Below are 18993 nucleotides of genomic sequence, written 5' to 3' on the forward strand. Positions count from 1 at the left end.
GAAGGAGCCATTCACACAGTAAATAAGAGCCAGTCTTGTGATGTGAGCATTCCCGGGGTGGTTCTGGCAAGGACAGGTGAGACCTGCCTTAGGAAGCAGAGCTGTGTCAGTGGGGTGGTGGTACAGCCACATGGGGTGGCAAAGAGACCAAGTGCTCTGGACCCTCTCTTTTTCTCACATGGCCCCCTAAACGTTACCTGTTCTACAGGGTTGTGTCAGTGCATGAAAGGGAGCCAGGTGTGAGGAGCAAACAGCACAATTCCCACAAATCTCTGCTACTAATGCACCCAACCTTGCCCTGGTTTCCATGGTTTTGGATTTTTTCACTTTGCCTTCTACAAGTAAAGCAAAACCCAGGAATGCCACAGCCTGGTTGGATGTTAGTGCTGTCTCTGTCAGTGGCAGCATCCCTGTGTGGGATAGTGGCCATACCAAAGTGCCTGGAAATGATCTTTTGTGTGACCTTGTTGTCACACAACAAGGTTTGAGAAGGTGGAAAATGGGACATGTTCATAAGTGTTCTGGCTGTGCCATCTTAAGTTTGGCCAGCAGAAGGATACACTGGCAAAGCCTGCAGTTTGCTGCTGGTCATGGCCCTTTTGTGGCCATCTCAGCATTAACTCTGTGGCCTGAGACCACGTGTCCCAGCAATATGAGCTCTGCCTTGATGCATTGTTTACTTTTCTCCTGGAAGTTTGAAAGTCCATTTCAAACACAAGTGATGTGAATTTAATCACAGAGCTATAGTAAAAGATGCTGCAAGTCATTCCAGGCCTGACTGCCTTGCCACAGCTGCTTCAGCTGAACAAGCTCGTGCTTTCACTCTTCCCCAGCAAGCAACTGGCATCAACTCCACATGGTAGTTTTGTTCAGCTATCTGGCACTTGCTAGCACATCTCTGCTTATGTAGTCTAGTAGATACTGCAATTCTATTAGTTTTCTTTTTAAATGATGTTTAAATTGCTTTTCCTTTAATAGTATAGCTTTTGTGGCAACTTCCCCTTTGGGAACAAAATCCCTCAGGTTAGTTGTCATGGAAAACATCTACAGATCAAGGATTTAATGCTTATAGAGTGGGTGGTAATGTTGAGGGTCTCTGATCAGAGATGTTTTGTTCACCCAGAAGATACAGTTCAGACAGAGCCTAAACTCCATGGTGTTCCTCTGAGGACAAACAAAATATTCCACAGTTTGAAGAAGTGAGGGGAAGAGGGCCCTCCTTCTGGGGCAGGAGTTTTGTTGCTGGAATTTCCTGGCCAGGGAATGAAATACGACAGGTTAATGGGAAGGATATTTGCAGGGAGGTTACCTGGCTTTCTGTGCTTTGGGGACTCCTGGTTTAGTTCCCTGCCACTGCACTGAATTGTTCCTGGGCACCCACGTGCCTTGGCTCTGTCTCTGAAAGCACTGTGGGAGCACTCCCTGAGGAAGAGTAAATTTGGGATTTAATTCCCTGCTTGATTCACAAGGTGGAGTTTCCCACCTTGGGTGCGGAAGGCACTTAACTGAAGCAGAGCATTGCCTTGAGCATTCCCAGCCAGGCTGTGAAGGAGGAACATGTGGTATTTCTCATGGACCTTCCCATCCCTCTTTGCCCCATTTTCTTGACATGGTGGCTGTCAGTAATTTAGCAGGAGTCATTCCCAAGGTCATGAGCATGTCTGTACAGTCCTGCACAAGAGGGTCTTGATAAAACTTTTGTTTTTTAACAGCTGAAACAGAGAAGGGATCTGCAGACCACTTGGATCTGGCTGGCTTGCCCCCTCGCCCAAAGGAAGCAGATAGTTTGCAGATGACACCACCTTCTCCAGATTCCAGGAAAAAGGCCAGGGGAATCAAGAAGTTGTTTGGAAGGTAAGTAAAAGATGAGAGATGACCATTCTCCAGAGCTGGGGCTTGGGCAGGGGTTTGCTGGGGACACACCTTCCTTTCTCCCCTGCCAGCACATGGCTCCATGGTTTAATATCCCAAGAGCAGGAGCCCGTGTGGTATTTGGGAGGGATAACAGTGGGCTGGGGGCAGGCAGAAGAGAGGCTGCCAGCCCTGGGGAGATCTTGCCTGTGTTGGTTGCAGTGGCAGCAGTGACGTGCCTTTTCCTTAGCCAGATGTGAATGTGCTTGCTTTCTTTCTTTAGGCTTAAAAGGAGTCAGTCCACCACCTTCAACCCGGATGACATGTCCGAGACAGAGTTCAAGAGAGGAGGGACGAGAGCCACCGCGGGGCCCCGGCTGGGCTGGTCTCGGGACCTGGGCCAGTCCCACAGGTGACACCAGCGCGGCCACTGTCAGTGCCTGGATCCGGGCAAGCACCGGGCCAGAGCAGGAGGGCAGTGCCAAAATGAAACATCTCCTGACTGGCCCAAACCAGGCAGATCCAGGCTGCCTCCTCCTCTGAGAGAGGGTCCCTGCAGGGCTGAGCTGGGCTGGGTGCTGGGGTCCTGCTGCCGAGCTCTCGCCTTCGCAGGATGGGGCCGTGGGGCAGCATGTGAGCCCTCATGGGCAGTGACAGATACTCCTTCTGTGCCTTTCCTGCTGCACTTCCAGGGATGAAAGGAGAAACTGAAACATCCTGGTCTCATTCCAGAGCTGTGGCCATGCTAGGCAGCAGAGGTGGCTCTTTTCAGTAGCATTATAGGAGGCTGTGTTTATTGTGACAGTGGCAACAGATCAGCAGCACCCAGCACTTCATCATGCTGATGGTTCCCCCTCAGAGCTTGTCCCAGATCCCACAAGACGTGAATTAGGCTTAGCTTTTGGCTTTCTCATTATTTATGAGAACAGGAGATTGGAAGCACAGGATTCATCAGTCTTTTTTGGGTCACATCTCCTGCAGTGAGCTGGACATGCCATTCGCAAAGTGGACCAAGGAGCAGGTTTGCAACTGGCTCCAGGACCAAGGGCTTGGCTCCTACATCAATAATGGCAGGCACTGGATATTGTCTGGGCAAACACTTCTTCAGGCTTCTCAGCAGGATCTGGAAAAGGTGAGGAGTACCAGAAACACTCCTTTCAAATAAAGGTACAAAAAAAAATCCCCATTTCTGTGCATGTAAATCAGGTCTGTAAAGTGCACCTGGTAAAAAAAATGTAAACTAGATGAGTTTTCAACATACTGTCACCTGCCGTGATGCCAAATCCATTTCTTTTTAGCTGAAGTTTTGTAGAAATTTAATGCTCTGTACTGAAGCTAATAATTATAAATACATGATTTAACTTCATTAAGCAGGGACACATAATTGACTGTAGCACCCTCTAAAAATATGCATGTGAGACTGCCTCATTATCATATGGGTTTGTAGCCCTGCTTCATTAGCACCCATATGTGCTACAGCTATTTTATGCCTATGTGAGAAGGGTGTTAAAAGGTGCTGTTTTGTTCTGATTGTGTTTTCTGTCCATTTTATACAAAGAGGAATGAGGATTTGTTACACACAGATTGATCAGTCTCTGTCTAATTGCTTGTCTATTTTTAAAAATGAGAAACACAGGAGAAATTGATTCCATTTATATGTTTAATCCATAGTATTTGATAAAGTTTGAATTTTTAGCTTTTAAAAAATCACTCTCTTCACCAAATAGTAAGCCTGTTTTCTCAATTGGGTAGTTACACTACAACTGGAATAAGAGAAGTGTATTATGAGCATAATGGCTTGTAATAGTGTTGTCAGAGGTAACATTAACCAGCAGGCACTCCTGAAAGTGAAATGGGATTAAAGAGATCATGGAATGGCTGCACTTACAACTAAACTGGGGAATAATGTTACACATTTGAAAGCATTAATGAATTTCAGTAATTCCTGGAACATTGCTATGCTCTTAACTAAATAATTATTTTAACTTTACCTACCTAAGTGGGAGAGGATGAATTAATCCCAGCAAGTATTTTTTGAATGCTAACATTTTTATTATATTGTGGGATTTTTTTTTTTTAAACTGGCATGAGAATATTGTGGCCAACATTTTAATGCAGTTTAGAATCCACCACTCCTTGAAATTAATCTGCCACACTTTAAGTGGGCCTTTCCGTAGTGCTGAATGTCTGCTAAAACAACACTGAAATTCAGCAAAAAGAAAATGCACCTGGCAGGTGACCAGCAATGCTGTGAAAGTGTGACTCTCAGAAACCCTGTGTCACTCAGCAGAGGGAGGCATAAAACAGTATTGTCTCTGGATTTACTGCTTTTCTGCCTTTCACAGGAGCTTGGGATAAAGCACCCTTTGCATAGGAAGAAGCTCCAGCTTGCTCTACAGGCACTGGGATCTGAAGAGGAGAACAACCATGGAAAACTGGATTACCACTGGGTTACCAGTAAGATTTGACTGCATGCTGGAGCAGTGGCTTTGGAAGGGCCTCCGTAACGTGGCTGACTGGGGGTGCTGAGGATGGGAGCAGTGAGTGGAGCTGGGTAACGTGGCTGCCACTCTGACAGGAGTGTCTGTCCTGCCCTAGGGTGGCTGGATGACATTGGCCTGCCCCAGTACAAGACCCAGTTTGATGAGGGGAAGGTGGATGGCCGCATGCTCCATTACATGACTGTGGTGAGTAAATGGTTTCTGCCTTTCCTGACATCCTTTCCATGTTTTTGGCTTCTCAATGTTCAAAGGACCCCTTTAAACTCTAGTGAGTGTCCTGTGTTCATGCCAGTCACTGTAACCTACAGAAATCAGATACTACTGCTCACCTGCAAGCATTTCCTAAGTTATTTCCATCTCTAGAGCTACTAGATTCAGGTGGAAGAGCAAACACAGTAAGCAAGAATTTGGACTCATGCATGAGAAATGGGCAATCCTGAGTTTAACAGTGACACCACTGTGCTGAGGCAGGGCTTTTGTACACAGAGGTGTGCAAATGCTGTGCTTGCCATTCATGCTTTTGTTGTTCATATTGTTATTAATTAATAGAAGCAGGTGGAACCCTTTTCTTCAGTGAGTGTTGTAGTGTGTTTGTTGGTGTGTTCTGTTTCTCCCCTACTTTGTTAGGATGGTTCTGCCCTCCCAGTTTTCCCCGCCTCAGTTTCTGTCTATTATGTGGTTGCTATGGTTTTCCCTATGTTATATAATTTCCCCTCCCTCCATTTCCAAATATGTATAGTTTTCCCTCCTCCCTGGGCCCAGTCAATCACTCCCCCAGCCCCCCTAGTTTTCCAGAATGTTCCCCTCAGTGTGAGCAGTGATTGGCTGTGGTCCCGGGGCCCCTCCTATACAATGTATCCATTGGTTCTCCCTTCAAGTCTGTCATGTTCAGTTCATCCCCTAACCTCTCCTGATTGGTTTTCTGTAAACCCCTCCCTTGGTTCCCACCTCCCTTTATAGCCTCATGCTCTACCACTTTTCCTTGTCACTCCCTGCTCGTCGTCCCCAGGCATTAAACCTGTTTGGACCCCAGGAAGTGTCCGGCTCTCATTCGCTTCGTCCGGATTCGCAGCTCTCCCCCGAGACCTCGTCCCGCAGGCACGGCCCGAGGCCTCCGCCGCCGAGGGGTGCCTGAAGCTGCCAGCCCTGGGGCCCTGCCTCCGGCACTGACACCCCCCGCTGCCGTGGGCTCTTGGCCGCCCTCATCGCTAGCCGGGTCTAAAGGTCTCAGGCCGCGGTCCACGCTGCAAGTGAGCAAGCATTCTGTCGGCTTGCTCGCTTACCTGGATGCTTAGGTGAAGAAAACCCGAGCAATTGCCTTTGAAGAAAATTGCAGTAGTGAGAGCCAGCTTGTTTGAAAGCGGGCTACACTGAACGGATTTTGCATTTCAAAGTGCTTAGCACAGGCATCACCTCCCCACTCCCCACTTCACTGCCAGTCAGGTTTCCTTTGTGTAAGGGCTCAGGCAAGATGAGATAAGACCTTCCTTCTCTGGGGACACAAATGCAAATTGAACACCCCTAATATTAAATTCTTAATGCACAACAAGGAGAGGAATCAATCACAGCCCTGCTCTCTCATGAACCATGAGTTACCTTTCCATGCCACACTGACATGTGTTTTGCATAGGTTTTATGTCATGGTTTGCAATTTTATTTATTATAAGATTGTTTTTTCTCCTTCTTCACCCTGGGAGGCGTGATGCCAGCAGCCTCCATTAAGTTTGATGTTGTGTTGGGAGACTTTACTACCATTGTCATTGCCCTTTAACTGTAGATCACTGGGGATATTTCAAAGCAAGTTTAACCGTCAAATTATGACAACAGATTGTTGGTAAATAACCAACAAAATATGCAAAGTATTAAACTAATACTTGTTACGATCTTTTGAAGTTACTCCAACTCAAAATAAATAATAAGGAACATTTATTATTTTATAATAAATGAAACAGCAAACCATGACATAGTAACCTACTGTCAGATTCATGACAAACTGAGCTGAATGCAGTGGGATGTTTGGGTAAGCAAAGAATCTTGTCTTAAATATCTGACAAAATAGATTCCAGTGCTCATAACATATAAGTACAACTGAAAGATTAAGCCAGACTAGCCCTGGAACAAGGGTGCATAAATTTATTCAGGTTAACCAAATTGCACTTGGAATTTGAGACACTTTCTTCTTCCCTCTTTTATTCTAACCATAGAGAATGTCCCAATTTTCAGGGTAATTTATTTTTTCAGTTAAACTTGTAGCTGGACATTTGAGGTAACTTCTGGCAGGATTAAATGCCAGGTGAGTCTAGTGTAGTGTGTTGGTGCTGCCTTGGCTCTTATCCTGTCACTGTGGATATGTCATCTCACTCTTTTTCCCTCCTTGTTACCCCATGTTTCTTGTACTAAGGTCTGTACCCTGTGTGAAAAACATCCCCCAAGAGCTAGTACAGTGCAACACAGAAAGTTTTTATTTTGGGACAATAGTTTTTTATGGACCACCTGTCTGACATATTAAAATCTTCCCTTAGATGTATCAGATGTGCCATTTTAAGCCAGGGGCTAAAGCAGTCCCCTCCAGGAGGATGGTGCTCCCATGAATAAGCATGTCTGTGTTTATTAACTCCCTCTTGCTTTTTGACAGGATGATCTGCTTTCCTTGAAGGTCATCAGTGTCCTTCACCACCTCAGCATCAAAAGAGCCATTCAGGTTTTGAGAATCAACAACTTTGAGCCCAACTGCCTCCGCAGGAGGCCATCTGATGAGGTACTGCTTTACGAGGAAGCTGTGAAGGGAATCCTCTAGGGCTTTATCCTTGGTGTTTGATTATTCCTGCTCTGCTCTCTCCTCCTGTCTCCTCATTCTGCTTACATTTTTAGTTTTCTGTTTCTCATGTTGTTCTTTTAACCTCAAGCTCTGACATCACTTACTTTCCCCTACCTGCCATGACCCCAGACTCACGTCCCCCTTTCCAAGTCTCCCGCTTCTCCTCAAAGCCAACAGCTGGCTGTTTTGGCCCAAATGTGCTGTCTGGAAAACAAATCATCTTGAGTTCAGTGCACTGTTGCCACAAGTCTTGTGCAACTCTCTGGAAAACTGGTGGCTGTGTCAAAATTTTCTGTGTAAAAGGAGCTTGGCTCCATTACCAGGCAGGAGACTGCCATCATTGTGTTTTGGAAGCAGCAAGTGCTGCATAGGGCAATGGATGACAGAACAACCCAGACTCTTGGATTTAGATCCACAATGTGTATCTGCAAGAACAGCACAGCAGCTCATGGAACCAGCTGAATTTTCAGCTCTACTGGTAGAAATGGCAGATAACCCTAGAGCACAGCACAATAATCAAATGACCTGACACAGCCCTGCCCCCTGCCCAGACCCATCCCCACACTGCTCTTGCTGCAAGGTAGTAACCCAGAAAGAGATTCTTCTCTCAAGTGCAGGGTAGGATTGTATTCCTTAAGGGCAGGAGAAGTATATTTCAGTAAAGACTGGGGCTGAGATTCAGCTGATTTGGGACGTCTCCTGACCTGCCTGGCCCTCCTGTTGTTGGCAGAATAATGTGACACCTTCTGAGGTCACCCAGTGGACCAACCACCGCGTGATGGAGTGGCTGCGCTCCGTGGATCTGGCAGAGTACGCGCCCAACCTGCGTGGCAGCGGAGTGCACGGGGGGCTGATGGTGAGTTCTGGGGTGCCGTCTTCCATTATAGGGAAAAAAGTATGTCTGGGAACCACCAGGTCAATGTTCTGACATTGTCTTTGCTGCACACACCTTTTCTGCTTATTCTGCTTAATAAGAAGTTGCTCACCTTATGGTTTAAAGGATATGAATATATCGAGGGGAAGTTGTGTGGTTTAATACTCTGTATTCCCCTCACAGTTCTGTTTTGGTATGGCATTCTCCACCTCCTGTCCTACAGTGCTGCCATGCTGTTGAACAGCCACTTTCTGCCTTCCTGACCTGCATATGGTTTTCTTTTGTGGGGGAAACTTGTTACCTTTATAAAATTTGGGATTACACTGTCAAACCAGGTTTGTTTTTAATTGCTCCAGCATCACATATCCAGTCAAGAGACTTATATCTGCAGAGGTTTGTTGTGGTGATTAGGAGTTATATCCCTGCTGTTGTTGTGGTGATTAGGAGTTATATCCCTGTTTTGTGTCTGTTTATTTTCTATGATTCCTCTGGCAACCTTTTCCAGAATTGGAAGATGATACTGGGTAAACATTTTGTGGCAGCTTCACAAAAGCTGCCACCCTTCAGTTAAGGGTGGATTTATCTGTTCATTTCTTCTTACCTGCCAATTTGTTTCTATTTACAACTCCAGAAGGAAGGCCTGGAGGTGGTATTCTAGGAATCCTTTAATTAGCTAACTCTCTTTCCTCCTTCTTTGTTATATACTTCCTCTAAAATACAAACAAAAATCCCAAAGCAGCCTTAGGGAGTGACAGGATAGGCCTGGATGTGCTTGAGATCTCATCAGACAGTACTGGCCTCAGCTGGCTTCTCGGTGATTGGATTCCCAGGTTTTGGAGCCCCGTTTCAATGTAGAGACCATGGCCCAGCTGCTGAACATCCCCCCCAACAAGACGCTGCTGCGGCGCCACCTGGCCACGCATTTCAACCTCCTGGTGGGGCAGGAGGCCCAGCAGCAGAAGCGTGAGGCCATGGAGTCCCCAGACTACGTCCTCCTGACAGCAACTGCCAAAGTCAAGGTAGGCCTCTCGCTCTGGGAGGGGTGGGAGAATCCAGGGAAGCATTTGGATCTCTGGTTTTATCCATGCTGGGAGGGTGCAGCATCAGTAAGGTCTGAGAAAAGGGGTTGGTTCCTAAGGAAAGAAGCATGAGAGCAGGAGCAGGCAGATCTTGTGTCTACCATGAACAGGCCACTTCTCAGCCTCTCCGACATGCAGAGACAAGAGGTAGCACTGGTATTGTCCTTCTGTCTGTACTGGGAGATGTTTGGGAGGGAGACTGTCCCTTACCATGTACAGACTCATGGTTTAATGTGGAATTTTCACCTCCTTTGGGATCTGTTAAATGGTGGTGTCTTAACAGTGGTAGAATGAGAGGACACATTGTCCTTTCAGATGCCACTGTCATGAAATTCAGAAGATCTGTGTAGGAGAGCACTGGGGTTTTGACCCTTTGTCATGGAAACACAAGAGGGCACGAGTAGCCCTGTTCTTTGCTGATTCTCTAACTCCTTGGCAAATTTCTCTTCACTTTTAAGCCAAAGAAACTTACCTTCAGCAATTTTGGGAACCTGAGGAAGAAGAAGCAGGATGATGTGGAGGAGTATGTGTGTCCTATGGAGCTGGGGCGGGCATCTGGGAGCGCGTCGAAGAAGGGCTTCAAGCCTGGCCTGGATATGCGAGTGTATGATGATGATGATTTGGACAGGCTGGAGCAGGTAAGCCAGTTCTAACAGTTCTGAGTCTTTGAGCTGTCAGGTTTGGTGGGAAAACCTTCCATTTCCCAGGGAAGTCTTCCTTTTGCTTTGGCCCATGAAAGCCCTGACTTCTTGCTGTCACACAGCATTAGTGACAAAAGGCTCTGCTCCCAAGGAGGCTGAAGCTGTGAATGCAGCACCTTCAGGGCCTGCTCTGGAGTAACTCTCCCTCCTGGCAGGCCATGCTTCCCTAGTGGTCTGAACATCTCAGGTGTAATCAGTAAATTGTGTGCTGCACTTCAATGTCACTCTGTCCTAACAGGACAAGGGGGAATGGCTTCACACTGACAGAGAGTGGGTTTAGATCTCAGGAGGTTTAGAAGAATGTTCTTCCCTGTGAGGGTGGTGAGGCCCTGGCACAGATTTCCCAGAGAAGCTGTGGCTGCCCCATCCATGGCAGGGGATTGGACTGAGATGATTTTTAAGGTCTCTTCTAACCCAATGCATTCTGTGATTCCACTCTATGATACAAATAAGTTGTTACTAATTCATGATTCATTCTGTTTTTATAGATGGAAGATTCAGAAGGGACAGTGAGGCAAATAGGAGCGTTTTCTGAAGGCATCAACAACCTGACAGTGAGTCTGTGAATGGGGTCTGTGCAGTAAGGTCTCCGTTTCTGTGGGGTGGGTGTGAGCCCCTTGGCAGTCACTCGAGTTAAACAGTGTCAGTGAGGTCCTTTGGGTCTCCTGCAGGGACAGAGGGCACAAAAAACCCCAGTGGTTGAGGAAGGTACCTGCCCATCCTGGTGGGGAGCTTTGGTGGCCTGTGCTGGCTCCCCACACAGCAGGGAGGGCAGGGGAGACAGCCCCCATTGCCCATGGCTGGTGGGTCTCCAGCTGGGAGTCAGGCTGCATTTTCTGGGTGGAAGCCCCGAGCTACTGGGCCAGCAGGCAGCGGTGAGCTGGTTTTGGGGCAGGGTGGGTGCAAACCTCCCCCAGCAGCACAAAGCAGTGGCTGGCAGGCAGTGTTTGCTGCCCAGCACAGGACAGGTGACTGACTCCAGCTGTGAGAAACCTTGGCTCTTCCCCCCTTTCCTTTGCAGCACATGCTGAAGGAAGATGAAATGTTCAAAGACTTTGCCACTCGCTCTCCTAGCACCAGTATAACAGATGAGGACTCCAACGTGTGACAGTCACCACCAGGCACTGACAAAGGCTCGTTCTCCTGCGTGCAAGGACATCCCTGTTCCACGTGACAGATCGTGTACTTTACATTGCTCTTGCTTCTGTTCGTTAGAAGTAACACTGAGAGGTGGAGAATTTTAAAGAGAAAAGGAGAAAAAACAAGGTGCCTACTTAAGTTGCCATAAAAGCCACCCAGACACTGGTGAATGGTAATGGTTTTAACTCTATTTAATGTACAAACTGGTGATACGTTTCAGAGTGTTGCGTTGAAATTGATGTGGTATGCTAGTGCTCCTTTTGCTTATTCCTGGCCTCAGATAATCCTCTCTGCTGTTTGAAAAGAACAGAAGGTGTTAGGTGAAAGTGTTGTGTCTCTAGATAGCGTGCCTCAGCTCTCTCTGAGCTCCCAGCTGAAAAATAGGAGTTACTGCTCTTCTCTGAGTGCTTTTCTTTGGCACAAACACCAGTTCAGCCCTATCCAATGTAGGATTTTAGTCATCCGTGCCCTGTGTAAGCTCCCCAGTAGCTCTTGACTGTTGTTCCTATTTTTATACTGTTTTATAAAAAAAAAAAAAAAAAGGAAAAAATAAGAAAAAATAAGTATATGAAGTACGTATAAAAGCAAAAATTTAAATTTTGTGAGATAGAGTGATGGAAAGTTGAAGGTGTGTGAGGGAAGGGGAGAAGGTTGTAAAAAAATTATGCCAGTTTGCAGACCAGCTGGTTACTGGGAAAGGCAGGCTGACCTTTGGAACTGTTTGCTTCTGTTGCTTTTTACTGAGTGCACAGTTTAATGATCTTCCATTTGAGATTAAACTATTCTAAAGCATGTTTATTTTAGCAGTGACTCGTCCAGAAACTGCACATTTTAAAATGTCTTCTTTATTGTCCCCAGCAGCAGTAATTAGTGCAGTCAACAAGGTTATTAACACTTCCATGATTGAAAAAATTTCTTTGAAGTTGAGAGTACTCCCTGCATATGGAAGGGATATTTCTGTGCTGTGACTAACGTGAAGATGGTGTAGTTGCAAAAAAAAATAAAGTTATATAGAGAAATGTATAGGAAATATATTATTTCATATTATTAAGCCTAAGGCGGGACTTTTCCTCCAAAATTCAGATATCAAATGTGTTGCTCGTCATTTTATCTTCTTAAAGCACAGCTCCTCTGCTCTTGAGGATCATCAGGTTTTAAAATTCCCAACTAGCCAGTGGGAATCTTCTGTCAGACTTCCAGTATTGCGAGGTGTCCTAGCCAAAAGCAAGCAAACAAACAAAGAAAAGTAACTTTTTATTCCAGTGGTCGTTTGTATGGTGTTGAACGTTGCATGTATTTTAGCACAATGGCATGAAGCTGCTTTGCTCTGTAAAAGGCAAACAAAAGTCCAGCTGGAATTGTTCCTTGTGGTGGTGTTGCTTTGCCAAGCGTTTGTCACTCGTTTTGTCGCTCTCCTTGCTGGAAGTGAGATCATTCCTGGTGTTGTGCAGGGGATCTGGGGTTTGTGCTGACTTCGGGGGAGTTTCTGAAACACTGTTTAAAAAGCTAGGAAAGGAAGAAGGGTTCTTCCCAGGATTTTCAGGGAGCTCCCCTCAGATCAGAGGCATATTCCAGCATTAGAATTACGTCAGCTGATAACCTGGACCTTTGAAGGATGTGCAGTGTAGGTGATTATGGATGTACCAAGATGCAAAATTTAACGTGGGCAGGTTTAGGGTGCAGATGCTTGGGATGTGGATTCGGGCTTCCCTTTCTGTGAATACTCTGCAATATTGTTGTTATTTTCATGGAAGTTGAACATAAAACCCTGTGGAAGCATTGGGAAATGTGGTGCAGGCTTCCAAACAAAACTGTTCCTCTGGATGGCTCTCACTAGTCACTGGCTACTGGACAGGACTGGGTATTCACAGGGGGAAGAGGGAGCTAGTGACACAATACCGTGTGCTGAGATAGCCACAAACGCTCTCCTGTGTCTCTGGAGTGTTATCAGTGAGGGCAGTGATGGTTTATTGAATGCAGTGTGAGCAGCATTCTGCTCCCAACAGCCCTTTCCTGGCAGCCAGGCCATCCCCTGGAGCTGCCCTGCTTCTCTCACCGGGCAGGGGCACGAGAGAGGTGGTGGAGTCAGGAGGCTTTAGGTGTGTGTGTGCACACTGTCCTTACTGTCAGCGTGTTTAATTGGTGCCTCTTTGGAGAGGGCAACGTAACTGCTGTGTATTGCCATGTGAAATCCAATAAAGTCTGTGGAAAATGCCAAGTGTTTCTGGAAGCTGGTTCCCTTTCTCACATCCTCTTTTTTTTTTTTTTCCTTTAAATTTTCCATGGGAGCTTGTTCCATTCTGTTCAAAAAACAAAGGAGGGAAAAGGGGCAAAATCACACATTTTTTTGTTGACTCATTAATTAGTTTGTCAGTAGTGCCTGCAGCAGGGCTCAACTAACAGCTAAGAAATCAACTATATCAAGACTTTTTAGTTATTTCTGGGATCCAGATTTGAACCATCTTTGGTTGTTTGGTGTGGTGAGAAGTGACATGATCATTGCTCAGTGTGTACTCTCCAGAGGGAGCCCTCCAAGGGTGCTCTGTCCCTCTCTCTGGTCCCAAGTGTTAATCTCCTTTCTCTGGGAGATTAAAAGAAAAAGGTGGTTTCATCTCCAGGCAACACCCTGTGCCACAAAAATGGTTTCTGTGCAATAGTCCTAGAAAGTAGATCCAAGGAGATAAGATCAGACTGGAATGAGATAACATCAGCCAAAGAAATGGTGCTGGAATTAACAAGAAGGAAAACAAGCACAGATTAATTCAGTGAGTGTGAAAGCTACAGGGCCGGCTGGGCTGGTCCTGCTCAGTCAGCTGTGGAGAAACACACCCAGGAGAAAGCCCAGCTGCCCTTCGGGCACGCAGAGCTCAGTCCTGCCATCACCTTCACCGGGGAGGCTGCAGGTGTCCATGTGTCCTTGTGCAGCTGAATAGGTCTGGCTGAGCCCAGCACCTGCACAGCCTTTGCTGGAAAATCAAGGTTTGTCCCTGAGGCAGCCTGCATGTGGGAACGACCTCCTCCAGCAGAGAAGATGGGCCAGAAGGTCTCCCAGGAGGACAACCAGGAGAACAAGGCTGAAACGCTGGTCATCTGTGAAGTCTTCAGCCAGGGTGTGCTCCATGCATCTCAAAGGCTGAAGGACTATCTGGGTTTTGTGGATCCTCAAAGCAAATTCCAGCCGGCCACGAACACGCTGAGTGAGATCTTCCTGGTCAACTTCATCGGCTTCTGCGTGGGAAAGGGCATGGAGGAGCGGATCATGACCAGCAAAATGACCAAGCAGCAGTCCTCCCTGTTCGGAGTGGACTGGATCTGGACTCTGTGTGGGTGTGACAAGCAGATCAAGCTGCAGATCGCCGTGCAGGCCCTGCAGCCGGCCGAGCTCTTGCAGGGCGAGGGCGCTGCCGAGGATTGCTGCCGGGAGGCCGCGCTGGCCGACGAGTGCTTCCAGAACATGAGCAGGTTTGAGAAGCTGGCCCAGTTCTGCCGCCTGGTGGGACAGGACTGCCTGGGCTTGTTCGTGGTGTTCGGCGTGCCAGGGAAGCCCAAGGACATCCGAGGAGTCCTGCTGGACAGCGTTGCCAAGGAGGAGCAGAAATGCCGCCTGTCGGGCAGGAATGCGCTGCGGCAATTCGTCACCAGCACTGACAGCTCCCTGCCCGCAAAAGACATGCTGGAAAATTGCCTGGGCACCAAAAGCAGGCTGAAGGATGTGGGCAATGTGTACATAAACTTTGTGTGAGCAGCTGGGCCGGAGCAGCGGCTCCGTGCAGCACCGGGGGCCGCGCGGGGCTCAGCTCTGCCCCGCACTCTCTCCTCCCCACACTCCATTCCCCCCACCTTCCCCTGGACCCATCGTGTTCCCTTAGCTCCTGCAGGAGCCAGGCTGAGTCAGCCTCTCCAGATTTTAAAACAACAGGATGGATCTGCCAGAAAAAAGTGTTTATAGAAGGCACGACGTTTTTCCAGAACATTTTGTTCGCCAGACATTAAGTCTTGGCTGGAGCTGCTGAGAGCTTTATCAGCCAGAGCTCTGGGGAGGTCCTGGTGGATTTGACTCAGAGCCTTTGTTTGCAGTGTGGCAGATTTTTTTTCTGTCCTAGGAGGGTGAGTCTGTAATAATGGAAATGTGCTGGTGCTGGTCAGAAGAGTTGTAATGAGTGTGAAGGACAATACCAGGCCTTAAAATGACTGATTTGAAGGAGTGAGCTGGTTTCAGTTAAGAGGAAAAGCCCTTCCCAGTGCCAGAAATGGGCTCTGAGAGAGACTTATTAATTACCTGCTCCCTAATTGGTGCCAGGCTCCACAGGGCCTTGGAGCTGTGAACGAAAGGCCGGGCTGGAGCCGACTTCAAAGCTTTTCTCACTCAGTGGCTGTGTCAGGGCAAGGTGTGGCAAAACCAAGGGGCCAGGTGTTCAAGAACACTTGGGAAAAATCGAGCAATGGCAACAAAAAACAGGCCTGATGTAGGTGGGACCTTTTCATAGCAACAGAGTCAGCCCCTGACCATTCACAGCAGAGAGCAAATCTGGAGGAGGCAAGATTATGTCACTTGGAATTTTTTTTCAGTAGCTTAGCAGCTGATGGTATTTATGGGCTTGATTTATTCTATTTCCCTCAGCTTTTACTGAACTAAGGCTTTTGGGTTATACAGTTACAATTACTTGCTTTAACCAGTGAAGCATGACCTGATCCATATTTAAACTGGTAAACTCACTTTGGTTATAGCTGAGTGATTAATCTTGTTAGTGCAAAACTCATCTGCCTCTAATTTTCATATAAATTCAGTCATTTAACTGAATAAAAATAATACTGAAAACACATTAATCTTTCACTATTTACTATTCAAGTTGTAAGATGGGGGAAGCAGTGAGAGCTGTTACTAAAACAGCCATTGAAAAAGAGCCTGAAGAGGCTGAGGCATCAGTGCCATGAGTGTTTGGAGCATTCCATGGCAGAGGCAGGGAGTCTGGAAGTGGAACAGAAATAAAAACAAACACAGAGAACTACAACATTTTGCTGGGTCACAAACGTAGCTGTGTTTGGAGGAGAGTGACCTTTCAGTCCTGAAACAGTTCATTGAGATAGAATTGTTTTTAAAGAGCTGCTGTCACTGTGTTCTCTGTGTGTGGCTGGGTTTGGTGGGACAGAGGAGACAGTTCTGGTGTGTTGCATAGAGAACCTGCATAGCTGTGGGGGATAGGGGTTTTTTGTCTGTTTTAACAGAAGAATCAACACTGCAGCAGGATTGATACTGGTGTATAAAAGCCCTGCAGAAAGCTTTAAGTTTACATTAAGTTCATATATTATAACTAGTGTGACTTCACCTATCCAATTCTTTAGAAAAGCTGGCTCACTTGAAAACTGGGGTTTTTTTTCCTTTGCACGCTTTCTCAATAATAGAAAGAGAAGGGGAAAATCAAAATGTCTTGACTTGTATAGAGTTTGAACCATGAGAGTTACACACTGGGGCAGTTGTTGATTTGATTTGTGTCCCTCAGAGGGCTCTGGTACCCCAGAGATGTCACAGAGGCTTGGTACATTATTTTGGGAGCTGGGTTATTTTGCCCAGGCTGCACCACACTCTGGCCCTTGCCCTTGTGGGCTTTAGCTCGGGCCCCTGGGCCCTCAGCCATGGTGGGACTTGGCCAAGGCTCTGGATTCTGGCTAACAGTGAAGTGTTTAACCATGTAACTCTGACTGTGTTCATCCACTCAGCTGAGCTGGAGCCTCAGCTCAGGTGACTCAGAGCCATCCCCAGGCCCGTGTGACTGCACGTGCTGATGGACCAGGTAAGGTGCAGCCCCTGAGATCCCAGGCAGTTTGTGCAGTAACATGACACAGGGCTGGTCCTGGGTTCTGAAGAACCTGAAATCCACACCTTTGTCCCTTGGCAGTGTTTTCTATTCTAATTTCCCTCTGAACACTCACTGCTGGGATACACTGGGAAAAGCCCTGTCCCTGCATGGGATGGAAACTCCTCCGTGTCTCACCAAGAGCTTCAAAGCCCGTTTGGTTTTCTGGAAGCAGTCGATGAACTCGGCCTCGCTCAGGGTCTTGCTCGGAGGGTCAGCGTTCCCTCTGCCAGGAGGAGGGGCAGAGAAGGACACACTGGTGACAGCATCCCTTTGGGAAGGTTCCACTTCCCTGCTGTGCAGAAGGCACAGCAAAAATGGGTGTTGAGACCAGAACTACTGAAAATGAGGGGCGCAGGGAAAGGCAAACTGCCTCTGTGTGCCAGAGGGTCCGTGCTCTGCCAGAGGTGCCCCCTGAGAGCAGCACCTGCCGAGCTGCTGGGCCTGGATCTGTGGCTGTGCCATGGCATTGATCTGCCCCTGCCGGGCCTGGATCTGTGGCTGTGCCATGGCATTGATCTGCCCCTGCCGGGCCTGGATCCGTGGCTGTGCCATGGCATTGATCTGCCCCTGCCGGGCCTGGATCCGTGGCTGTGCCATGGCATTTATCTGCCCCTGCCGGGCCTGGATCCGTGGCTGTGCCATGGCATTGATCCAGCCCTGCTGGGCCTGGATCTGTGGCTGTGCCATGGCATTGATCTGCCCCTGCTGGGCCTGGATCTGTGGCTGTGCCATGGCATTGATCTGCCCCTGCTGGGCCTGGATCCGTGGCTGTGCCATGGCATTGATCCAGCCCTGCTGGGCTGGGAGCTGAGGTATCCCCCCGACCTTCATCCATGCCCCTCTGTGCTCCCCATTTTTTCTGGCTGCTGCACTGCCCCTGCTGGCCCTTCCTTCTTGCTCTGCCTCCCTTTCCTCCTTTGGCTGAGCTGTGGGAATGCCTCTGCTGCCTTCTGGAGCCGGGTGAGGAGCACTGGGATGTCATCTGGGGTGCAGCTCAGGATATGCTGTGAGGACAGAAACCCAAGGGAAACCAAAGTGAAAGCAAGCCCAGGCTGGGCATGGCTGGGAGCCTGAATCCCAGGGCCTGCTGCATTTCCCAGGAGGATGCACAGGAGTGGGCAACACAGGCATGAAATCAGAGCTGGATTCATCCCTCTGCAAGCACAGAACTGCTGGGCCCGGTCGCAGGGCCGGTCCCAGCCCCTCTTCGGCCCGGGTGTGAGGGGGGCGCCGCGGGCGATGGGGCTGGCCCCGTCCAGGGCAGGGGCGGGGCGGGGCTCCGTGAGGCGGAGGCGGGGCCAGGGCCGGGGCCGGGCCCGGCTACAGCCACCCGCTGCCAGCGCCGAGGGGGAAATAGCGCTCTGGGGGCCTCCCCGCGGTTTAAATCCGCTCGGCCCCGCCCTGCGCAGGCGCTCTGGGGCACCGCTCACCTGAGCCGGCCCCGCCCATGAATCGCGGCGGATCCGCGCCCGCTCCGCTCGCGGCGGGGATGCTCGTCCCGGGCTGCGGCGGGACCGGCGCTCGGAGCGCTGAGACGGGGCCGGCACCGGGATCCGGGCCCCGAGATCTGGGTCCGGCTCCTGCCGGTGTCTGCTGGGGGTCCCGGGCGGAGCCGCTTCTCCTCGGCGGGCGGGGTGCGGGATTTGGGCTGGGCTGAGCACCGGGATCGCCGCGGGCGGGAGGAGCCGCTCCGGGACGGGCGCTGGGGCCGGGCCCGGCGCTGCCGCTTTGCTCCCGCTCGGCCGGCGCGGGGCTGGGGTCCCGCCGCGGCTCCGGGCACGGTCCCGGTGCGGCCGCGGGGAGCCGGGGCCGTGCCGCTGCCGGGCCCGGGCGGAGGGCGGCGGTTCCCGGAGCGGGCGCTGCTGGATCGCGGCTGGGAGCGGGCGGGGCCCGGGACCCTCCCGCCGCCGCTCCCTCAGCGCGGCCCCGGCCCCTGGGGCGCCGCCTGGCGGACGCGGAGCGGCAGCAGCGGCTCCGGAGCCGCACCGGCCCGGAGCCCCGAGGGCAGCGCACCCCCGGGCAGAGCAGCGCCCTCCGAACCCGTGCCCGAACCCCGGGGCTCCCGCGGAACGAGCGGCGCTGGATCGCCGCGGGCGGGAGGAGCCGCTCCGGCCGGGTCCGGACTGTGCCCGGTGTGGGACCGGGACCCCGGGGCTCGGTCCGGCTCCAGC

General features: G+C 49.6%; 2 protein-coding genes across 8 annotated transcripts in view; both read left to right on the forward strand.

Moving 5' to 3' along the window:
* The window catches only part of PPFIBP1 (PPFIA binding protein 1), a 102126-nt gene extending 88944 nt beyond the window's left edge, over window positions 1-13182 (forward strand). For all 7 annotated transcript variants that reach the window (XM_059471515.1, XM_059471516.1, XM_059471520.1 and 4 more), the window contains 11 exons: window positions 1713-1854; window positions 2135-2263; window positions 2833-2983; window positions 4197-4308; window positions 4450-4538; window positions 6988-7110; window positions 7901-8026; window positions 8875-9063; window positions 9582-9761; window positions 10313-10378; window positions 10846-13182. In XM_059471515.1, coding sequence (XP_059327498.1) covers window positions 1713-1854; window positions 2135-2263; window positions 2833-2983; window positions 4197-4308; window positions 4450-4538; window positions 6988-7110; window positions 7901-8026; window positions 8875-9063; window positions 9582-9761; window positions 10313-10378; window positions 10846-10932 — 1394 coding nt within the window. In that variant the 3' untranslated portion in view covers window positions 10933-13182. The remainder of the gene's footprint in view (window positions 1-1712; window positions 1855-2134; window positions 2264-2832; window positions 2984-4196; window positions 4309-4449; window positions 4539-6987; window positions 7111-7900; window positions 8027-8874; window positions 9064-9581; window positions 9762-10312; window positions 10379-10845) is intronic.
* A 214-nt stretch (window positions 13183-13396) lies between these two features.
* REP15 (RAB15 effector protein) lies at window positions 13397-15646 on the forward strand. Its single transcript, XM_059472938.1, has one exon. It carries the CDS (start codon window positions 13966-13968, stop codon window positions 14704-14706), a length of 741 nt encoding a protein of 246 aa, XP_059328921.1. The 5' UTR covers window positions 13397-13965; the 3' UTR covers window positions 14707-15646.
* Window positions 15647-18993: the final 3347 nt, after the last annotated feature.

This window comes from Ammospiza nelsoni, chromosome 5 (genome assembly GCF_027579445.1).
Source record: "Ammospiza nelsoni isolate bAmmNel1 chromosome 5, bAmmNel1.pri, whole genome shotgun sequence".
Classification (NCBI taxonomy): Eukaryota; Metazoa; Chordata; class Aves; order Passeriformes; family Passerellidae; genus Ammospiza; species Ammospiza nelsoni.

Excerpts from the sequence above, each read along its gene's own strand:
- REP15 (XM_059472938.1), top strand. The coding sequence starts at position 13,966 with ATGTGGGAACGACCTCCTCCAGCAGAGAAGATGGGCCAGAAGGTCTCC.